General features: G+C 46.0%; 1 protein-coding gene across 1 annotated transcript; it reads right to left on the bottom strand.

Annotated features, from left to right (window-relative positions):
• Positions 1-888: 888 nt before the first annotated feature.
• LOC115320444 lies at positions 889-3,217 on the bottom strand (the record flags this gene model as incomplete). Its single annotated transcript, XM_029980562.2, has 8 exons — positions 889-1,070; positions 1,149-1,297; positions 1,490-1,661; positions 1,719-1,967; positions 2,056-2,166; positions 2,269-2,344; positions 2,431-2,604; positions 2,903-3,217. Coding segments are annotated over 8 exons (1,428 nt in total), but the record flags the coding sequence as incomplete, so codon positions are not given.
• Positions 3,218-10,300: the final 7,083 nt, after the last annotated feature.

Raw genomic sequence — 10,300 nt, 5'->3', positions numbered from 1 at the left:
CTTTTATGACGAGACTGCGGGACGAATGAATGGACTTTGTACTGCCTGGGGCATTTCTGTAGAGAAAAGGTTGCGTAGTTACACAACTGCTAGCATCGTACAGCGGCCACACTTACTGCTGGCTTTTATGACGAGACTGCGGGACGAATGAGTGGACTTTGTACTGCCTGGGGCATTTCTGTAGAGAAAAGGTTGCGTAGTTACAGAACTGCTAGCATTGTGGCAGCGGCCACACTTACTGGTGGCTTTTATGACGAGACTGCGGGACGAATGAGTGGACTTTGTACTGCCTGGGGCATTTCTGTAGAGAAAAGGTTGCGTAGTTACAAAACTGCTAGCATCGTGGCAGCGGCCACACTTACTGCTGGCTTTTATGACGAGACTGCGGGACGATTGAGTGGACTTTGTACTGTCTGGGGCATTTCTGTAGAGAAAAGGTTGGGTAGTTACAAAACTGCTAGCATCGTGCAGCGACCACACTTACTGCTGGCTTTTATGACGAGACTGCGGGACGATTGAGTGGACTTTGTACTGCCTGGGGCATTTCTGTAGAGAAAAGGTTGGGTAGTTACAGAACTGCTAGCATCGTGCAGCGGCCACACTTACTGCTGGCTTTTATGACGAGACTGCGGGACGAATGAGTGGACTTTGTACTGTCCGGGGCATTTCTGTAGAGAAAAGGTTGCGTATTTATAAACCGGTTATCGCTTCGTTGCAGCCACACTTACCACTGGCTTTGAGGATGAGATGGCAGGCTGCATGGAGGGCATGGCGATGTTCAGGGAGTCCTGTGAAAGTAGAGTCATTGATGTACTAGGACGCTCATTTTAACTGGCAGGTATAATTCGCTCAGGCTGCGGAAATGAAACATGAGTTTAGAGAGTGCCCTTACTGCAGAGTACGGCCGAAGCGGGACCTCCGTGCTTCCACTAACTCCTCCTTTGAAGGCCTGGCAAAGGCCGCAGTCATGGGCGCCGGAAAGATGTTTGTGCTGGCCTTCGCCGCAGTAGCAAGACACCGCCATCGACTATTGATTGCGATCACCTCCTCTACGAGCTTGTGAACGTAGCCTGGAATTGAAGGTCCTTTTTTTCACTTTATCAAATGACCGAGCAAGTCAACGACCATAAAATGAATGCCACACTTACTGTAGGTGGGTTCTGTCTTGACGGGACAAGCTGTGTGGTGGCCCTTGCGTGCTTTGGTTGTTTTCACCGCCCAGCGTGGCTTGCCTTCTTGCGTCTCAGCTTGGCAGCGATCAGCGTTCTCATTGAAATGCAAGATTGCCACTCGAGTCCTGCAGTGAAATGATGTTTTATTAGGGATGATGTTTGCAATAATAATTGTCATTCGACCGTTTCTCTTGTACTTTGAGAGACCAATATCTAGTCGTTGGGGAAAAGGACTAAGTCAGGTCGTAGTAGGTTCAGGTGATAAACAATTATATGCAAACTGATTAAACATTAATGCAGCCTAATCATAATATTACCTTGCACGCATGCCTTCTGGAGTGAATGCCCGGGACTTGGGAGCGAAGTCAATGAGGACGCTGTGGAAGGATTCCAGGGCGAATGTCTGGCCGTGGGGGGACATCTGGGCCAGGTCCTTCAGGAGGCGCTTGTTCCCAGTGATCTGCTTGTAGTGACTGTAGGCCGGGGAGTCTGAAGAAAGAATGTGGTTTAGGAAAAGCAAACTAGGCTATGAAGGCAATAACTTACTGGGATCCATCCACATTTTTGTGGCTTCGAGAATTTCGTTGTGCACACACCGCGTGTAGCTGCCCCCGTGACCAGTGTGCTTGTCGATGACGTGGTTCTGCATGCTCAGCCAGATCTCGACGAGCAGCTCCCTGTTGCCTCCCGCAGCCATGGCAGACCAGTACATGTGGTTGGTGGTCGCCTGCGTCCACTCTTCTAGCGGTTGACATCCAGCTCGTTTTCGTGCTGCGTTCAGCTTTTTCTTCACACCTAAGATTTGACGAGATAACTCAGATCAACCTGCAGCATATTTCCCTGAAAATGTAGGTTAAATGCAATACTTGTCAAAATTGCTTACTTTTGGAGATGTGCCAAATGTCGAAGTAGTGGGCGGTCCCAGGTTCGTGCACCTCCATGTGTTTTCGTATGGCAGGGTGGCGGTCAGTGCCCAAGGATTTTACATGGATACCTGCACCATATAATTCCAGAAAGTTGCAATAATAAAACTAAATGTGAGCTCAGGTTGCTGAATTTGCTGCGTAGCTGCTGAGCCTTGACTGAGTGCACGTACGTTTCTCCTTGAAGAATTCCAGCAGCTTGATGAGGCCCTCCTTCTCCATGTTGACACTTGCCATGGCTCGCTCCGACTACAAGCAGAGGTGTGGCATATTTTAATCGAGTTATGCGACCAGCAAAGCAGTGTTTATATTTTCGCTCAGATCAGGTTTCTTACCTCTCCTAGCTGGACTTGGATGGAGTGGAGGATCTTGTTGATCTGCTGAACATGTGCAGTGTAGGTCAGGAACTTGGCAGAGAACCCAGGAGAGTCGAATCTGCCATCGCTGGTGATGTCAACATCCTGGTCCTCCAGCTGTCTGACCAGATCCTGTTGTTCTTGCAGGTAGACCTGTTAATGTAAATGATTGTTGCTGTTCAAACCAGGTGAACCTTACAAAGTTACGGTTATGTGTGCACAATAAAATAAAACTTGCTTATTTGTGATTTCAGTACCTCCTAAATACACAAGTAAATAAATATTTAGTAGTCAACCCTGGCTATGTTGCAGCATTTGTCTACAAAACTAAAGTGCATTAGTCATTTTTCAACTAAGATTTCACCCTTCTCTGCCTTCAGATCTACCTATTTAAGCACCACTAAGAAAAAAAAAACAGAAAGCAACTAAGACCCTTTGAAATATTGCTCACTTCGTCGATTGCAGGGAACAGGAGGCTCTTCTGATACGTGTAGAAGGTCTGATCGCTGAAGACCTCCACGTTCATGTGGCGCAGCATCGTCAAGGTGCTTGTGACATTTGATCCAGAGAACAGCAGGTGGCTGGACAGCAGGATGTTTCCAGCTGCCCTCCCGTTCATGAGAGGCTGACTGTCCCATATCCGCTCGTGATTCAGGGGGCAGATGCTTTTCACCTTGATCAGTGTGCCCAGGGGGGTGATTGTGGTGTTGCAGGGCCTTGAACACTCCTGGCAGGTGCTGAACAGCTCCCTCAGGCAGCTCTCAAACACGAGGAACGGTCGCTCCCCCTCTGGTGGGCCTGGTGTGTATTGATCGCTGCAGCAGAGTCAAGAAAATATTTAGAAACGAAACGGAATGTAAACAAGAACAGCTTACCTCTCAAAATCTTCGTCACGAGTTGGGGAGTATGTCAGATCGGATCCCGATGAGATGCTGGTGGCTCCAGGGCTTAGCGGACTTAGTGGAACCGCGTCCTCCACAGCAATGGCTGTCGCTGGTGGTGCAGCTGCTGGTAGTGCAGCTACTGGTGGTGTAACTGCCTCCTCCATGGCAATGGCTGTCGCTGGTGGTACAGCTGCTGGTGGTGCAGCTACTGGTGGTGCAGCTGCTACCACAGCAAGGGTGTTTGTCGCTGCTACAATTAGAAATTACAGACTTGTAACCTCTATATGCACGCTGATTTCCGGAAGTACTTACGAGCACCTTGACCTGTTGTGGCAGGCTCCACAGCACCGTTGTCCTGATTCTCAGGACTACTAGAAGGTACTCGTACCCGACTGGTGGCACCAGTGTCGTTGCCCTGCGGAATAGTTGTTTGAAGAAAGATGAGTATTTATTTATTGAATCTCATGGTGACACAGTGGTATTATGCATCATCTGCCTAGTTCTTGGGATATGTTCTGCATACATGATTTTCATTACTCGTAACAGTTTGCAATGGTACAAGCTTGGTTTGCAATAGTACAAGCTTGGCAAGCAGTAAAAGTAAGGGGGGAGGGCAATTTTCTGAATTAAAAAGAGTCTTGCATTTCCCACATCTTTGTAACCCAATCATTTCCTTCTATTTTTCAACGCGCAACATGTACTATCGGGACCAAAAGAATAGAAACAAAGCAGCGCATAATACGGCGTGCAAGTGAACCAAAATGCGCCTTTCGCGTAGGAGAGAGTTTGTACGAGCTTCCGGGAAAACATAAATACGCATAAACAACGTGCCAATCAACGCGCAATTTAGAGAATACGCAAGAAACACACGTTTACGAAGCAGCCAGGTACGCGCTGCCACTGGTTGATCTCAGATGGCAAACAAGAGCACGTGGGCACATGCCGGTTGTAAACGAACGCATGAGATACGCGAACAGTAGACGCACTTGCACTCCGTATATATTCCCCCCACCCTTATTTCGCCAAAGACCACCTTGAAAAGACGCTCACGCGCTCCTGTTCTATTTCATCTGGTGCCGACGGATCACAGTGTGCACAGTAACGACATTACTGTTGCTTGTGAAAACAAAATTACGCTGCGACCTTCCGGGGTCCGAAATATTGAGACTAACCCTCCATAAAACAGGAAATAACTGATCTTGACGACACTACTGGCACTGGGATTATCTATTATTATACATTACGTATCGATTGCACTTTTCGTGGGTATCGGTACGTCCGTGTTCGGTCACTGTCCAAATAAATCCCTTTACGTGGACAGCTCCTGCTCATAAGCTTCGCGTGCACACGCAATTCGTCTTGCAACTTGTTCCGAACACGTGGCTTCTAAGATTTTCGGAACTCCCCACAAAAGCTATGCCGCGAAAAAAAGAAAACTAACTTACCACGACTTTCTGGCGCTTCAGTGGAGATGCCTCGATCACGTCCTCGACTGGAAGCAGAAGCGTCGGCATCGCGTTCCATCGAAGCTGTGAACGACCCGTGTCCTCCGCGCAGAAGACCTCACTTTGGTCGAAATGGTCGTGACAAAAACGGGGCGTCATAGGCAAGTTCTGTGTGTCGTCTTGGCGGCCGGCGCGACGTAACCACGTGCTTCTCCGAGGTTCTTCTTTCGGCAGGACGACGAAACGCAGGCCTTTTCGGGCGTTCTTCGATTTGCGGTTGGGGCAAGTCGTAACCAAACAAACGTTTGGCATCGCAGCGTAACCTCTGGTACGTGATGTCAAACGATGTCGCGACGTTGAATTTCGCCTCGGGAGGACGGGCGGACACAAACGCACTTCCCGAAAACCCGGAGGGAAAGAGTTCATGATACGCGCGCTTCCGCGCATCCCGAGGGAACGGGAAATTCACCCCACGCGGAGGAAGGCAAAAAGAAAACGTAGTCCCTTGTTTGTGAAACGATAATTGCAGTATCGCGTATTCTAAACTAGAAATATTTTACGTCTTGTGAAATTATCATATTTAAATGAACTGAAAATTGTTTCTTTAGCGAAACTTTACAAAGACCGCCAAAATTTTCAAACATAAATAATTTCATTGGCCCTCGCAAGTACAGAAAAGAGTCCGCACGTATTTTATTCCTGCTTGATTAATAGGCGGTTCTGACTTCTAAAACTGAAGATACTCATTCACTGACACTTCCTTAACGCCATCGCACCAGAAAGTAGCTTCTCCAAAAACCGCTTGACTGCCCCTTTATCAGATGCCCGCCGTTACGCATAACCCTGATTTCCTACTTTCGACTGACGTTATGATAAGCGTCCTAAGTGTCCGGTCGCGGGTTTTCGTCGACGTCGACAACTGCTATTCGTATAAAACCAACTTGCGGCGGCAACAAAAAACAAAATCATTGTTTTTGCTTTTTCGTACGATACGAATAGAACCTTAGAATGGCCAGACAAGGCTCCTAACGGTAAATTTTTGGGACGTATTTTCCTACTACTTTTCGCACGACCACCCCACTTGGCTGTCGTGCTTTTACATAGTCATTGTTTGTTTGTTTGCGAGAATTCGAGGTGTTGTTTAGCCTCGTCTTCTGTTCACGTGGGCGCAATTCATGGCGCGTATTGACAAGAAGAAACGATTTCTCTGCACGCATCTGTCTTGTAGCATCTTTCCACTGAGCAGTGTGCACATGGGTAGCGCGAGGATGTCGCGACTTCTGATAATGGGAAAAACATTCCTCCGAGCCGACGTGGCTGGCTAGGAATGGCTTCAAGCGCTTCTGTCGTATCCAAGGTGAAAACAAAGTGTTTATTTCTAGATATCAAAACTCTCCAATCTATTCTATTTAGATGGGATATATTTAATTGTTTATTTTATGATAATCAAATCGATTTCCCTTAAAAGGGAACTGCGGCCGAAAACGCAATCAAACTAAATGACTGGTATCGCTTTAGTGGCACGAAATATGATCAAAGCCGAAATATTACATCAAAGTGAAGCCCCGTACTCCACTAAATAACAGTTAAGAGTTCAGCTTCTTGGTACATACTTGTAAATATATCAGCTTGAACTTTAGGATTATACTTGAACACGATGTAAGAAAATACTGGAGAGGACAAACGGCTAATATTAAGAATAATTTAATAATAAACTTTCATTCATTGGAATAGGCAAATACATATACGGGCCTCCCTAAGCCAAGGAAGTCTTGTGTGGCATGACCCTGGCAGTACAGTCCAATTCTAACAGAAACAGCAGGTCACAACAAAATAAAACGAAGTAGGCAACAACACTCACTATATGTCAACTGCAGATCTATCACTTGGTGGTATCATGAAACAACGTTTTCAGGGTCTTTTTGAGCCCATGGTTAGGATTAGTTAAGAATAAGCTGTCTGGTAGCTAATTAAAAATCTTTGGTACGTAAAAGGACCTAAGACTTTCTCCATAATGAGTATAGGTACGAGGAATTTCATAGCGAGTAGTATTCCTAAATCTACGTAGGACCACCCTCTCAGTTTTAAATTCACTGCACCGAAAGTGACGGAAAACGACCGCTTGAATGAACAACGAGTAGAAACAAGTTAATTTGAGTAAACTAAATAAGTTATCAGTTGAAGAAGGTGTTGGGCCATAAGCGAAGCCTTTTAACATCCCCCTCAGAATGCTATCGATTCTGGCATGCCATTGTCGAGAGCAGTTAAAACATAAAGTGACACCATACCTAAGGACGCTATATGCCAAAGAGTCTATGAGCATTTTTTTACTTGCAAACGGAAGGAACACTTTTAGATTATAGAGCTGACAAGATACACTTCTTAGTCGTTTTGACACAAAAGAGTGGTGCGTAGTCCAAGACAGGTCAGAATCAAAGTATATTCCTACATACTTGACAGGAGAGACAGATTGAACAGGGTTGCAGCAACATGATACGCAATGGGAATTGTGCAAATAGAAAGGCAGAAACGATTTGACTTTTTTTCCACGGGCTGCGGCAACATACCAGCTTTGTCTTAGAGGCGTTTACATTTATTCTGTTATTTCGAAACCAATTCATAACAGTAATGACATTTTTCTGCAGGTCCAGGATAGCATGTTCGATATCAGTTGACAAGAAAAAAGAGTGTCATCTGCATATTGAAATACGTTACACGTATTGTAATTATCCTTAATTGTAATGTATTGTAATTATGTCTGAAATGTAACGGATTGTAATTATTCTGTATGGTGTGAATATACTACCAATGGTGTTTAAGTGTAAACTTCTTCCCTGCGTGTTTGCTTCTTCAGTTAGAATCCAAAGTAGAGCACGATAAACCTATCACATAAATAAGCCTATTGCACTAATCAAGATCACTACCGATATTTACACTTATACAAATTATACAGAACAAATACAAATGTGTGTATTTTTACCTTGTAAACATACAGGTGGAGGGGCTGTGGAAAAAAAGCTGCGCTTAGCAACTTGACGAGCCCACAGTCCCATTATTTATGGCAACTAAGCAACACTACGGTGAGTACACTGAATTCCTTAAAAAATATTGTTCTTGAATTAACCCCCCACGCGCGCTCCGAGATCCCGAAGCGCACGAACGCTTCTCCGGCCGTCCCGTTCGCGCGGAGAGTGCGTAATCGGAAAAAAAGAGAAGGAGGCGGTGTATATCCGCGGGGAGACGCTCCCTACCCAGTCATCGGCAGCATGGCGCGAGGCAGAAGAGTTCAAGAAAAAGCCTTGTCTCGTCGAGTTACTGCTACTTATACTTACAAATTTTTCTGTATAGTGGTAGGACGGTGAACAGCTGCTCCGGGGATGTAGATAGACAATATGTAATGCTTATTTAATTATTCAATTTGAGATATTCATCTGAATATGTCGCGGCTAGTGCTACCAGCGCGCCTTTTCATATATTTGATTGCAATCTGTAGCACGCATAAAATCCAGAAACAAATTAGCTCCGTAAATAGAAACTTCGGATTTCCCTCAATAAAAAAAATCATGCTGCAATTTTTTTTTCTTCTTTTTTTTTATCTTCGCACGATGTTTGGCGAAGCTTTGTGAGCTTGAGCACGAGGTTTGATACTATATAGTGAAGTCCGTGTTGTCCTTCTTTAAATATTTTTAATATTCATTACGCAATTTTTGCGGGTCGTATTGCGGTGTTTGCTTAACTAGAAGTACCTTTAAGCGGAGGTCACACTGTTTATACAATATACAAAAGACAGTCTGCAGATATTATTCACCACGACATCCATAGTTCAAATGCCGCGTGCCAAGTGTCTCCTTGAACTCGTTGCCTTGCGGCTTTCGAAGCTCTGGGCCGCTAAACTCGTCAGACACAACTTTCTTTGTGTTATGACCACCGTGGTTATGACATAGCAGGGGGAGGAGCCGAAAGATTGCATCAAAATTTTCTTTTCTCACAAACCCGTTTTTCATTGAAAGGGCGAAAAATCCCTACTAGTTCCTAGGCGCCGAGATAGAGCAGCACGAGAAAGCACGCGGAGACGAACGTGGTTCGTATACGTATAATGTCACGATGAAGATTATCAGCTGCGACCTTGATGGTCTCTAAAAAGCACAGCGGAGTATTGGGTAATTGCCTTCTAAACTCAACAGCGTCAAAGTTAATAGTCTGTTATCGTTCTTATTTCCGCCGATAAAGCAGAAGTTACTAAAAAAACGTCTCTGTCGTCCCTTTTATTTATCTCGGCCTTTTGAATTTGATCAGAGTGTAGACCGACGTGGGCTAGGTCAGAACCAGCCGAGTAGCATTGTCCACCTTTGGACGTATTTCGCTTCCGGGCAGTTGTCCCCCATCAGCGGGAGATAACATCATTTTATGATAGACTTTCAAAGATTAGTCAAACTGGGATTAATTCTGCGTTCATCAACTGAAACAAGAGTAATGTCAGTTTGTCAATATTGACGGTGATGTTTCGAGAACGCGAGGACACCAAGCTTTCATCGTACACAACCAAACTTTTCACCGTCGACTCGAACACGCACCATCAAGTTTGTCGTTCACAACTGATCATCCTGACGTCCAAGTTATGAACTATGAAAGGACGTCACTGAACGCGCCTGCACACAACGAGCCCTGGCACGAGCTTCTCGATTGAAAGTCTGTCATGGCCGCTCGTAAGTTCATGGAACGCGCCTCGTTTTAATTGCATAATCTCTAGAACCATGATTTCGAAAATTGCACGCTGTGCTGTTCCTCGTCATCGCTCAGTCGGAACGCCTCTAAGCAGGGTCGTCGAAACAGAAGAACGGGAGGGGGGCGATTCACCCCCCCCCCCCCCCGCAAGTGGTGTCGAAAAAGGGGGCGCAAAGGGCATAAGGGTGTAAGGGGGAGGGGGGGGATATCGCCCCAGCCCCGGACTATAGCATTTTAGAGAGTTATAATAAAAAAAAATGACAGACGTTTACAGTTCTCTGTAAAGTCAAATTAAGGCGCAGCTCTTGAGGAGGAGGAGGGGAGGGTATGCCCCTTCGCCCCGCCCCCCTCCTATCCTGCTCCCCTCTCATGTAGTGGGGAAACCTAATTGGTGTTAAAATCACGTGACGTCGATTTCCCCGCTAAATTTAGCGAAAAACAAGTCCCATAGTGCAACGCGCGCGCGGTTACGCCCAAGGCGACAACGCTCAAGCTGGAAACGGGCGCATAAGAGTTGCGCTCTAAAAATTCGGGTGAAGGGATATCCCCCTTCTTCACTACTATCACCGCCCCCCCCTCATCTCTCTCTCTCTCTCTCGCCCGAACAATTTCTACGGCCCTTCCTGTCCCCCATTTGAGTGTGTGTTCGTGTTGGCTAAACCTTTTTTTTTCCTTTCCACGACTTTTTCTCGCCGTCCCTCCTCGCCCCCTTATCTTTCAGTCATTACCGACGTCTCTATGCATAACGCCTAGGGGTGACCCCGGTGGCGCTTTTGAGAGTGGCGGAAGATGAGC

This window comes from Ixodes scapularis, unplaced genomic scaffold, assembly GCF_016920785.2.
Source record: "Ixodes scapularis isolate PalLabHiFi unplaced genomic scaffold, ASM1692078v2 PGA_scaffold6__148_contigs__length_123643588, whole genome shotgun sequence".
NCBI classification, from domain to species: domain Eukaryota; kingdom Metazoa; phylum Arthropoda; class Arachnida; order Ixodida; family Ixodidae; genus Ixodes; species Ixodes scapularis.
The sequence above is the reverse complement of the archived record's forward strand: the minus strand, read 5'-3'. Positions and strand labels throughout refer to the sequence as shown.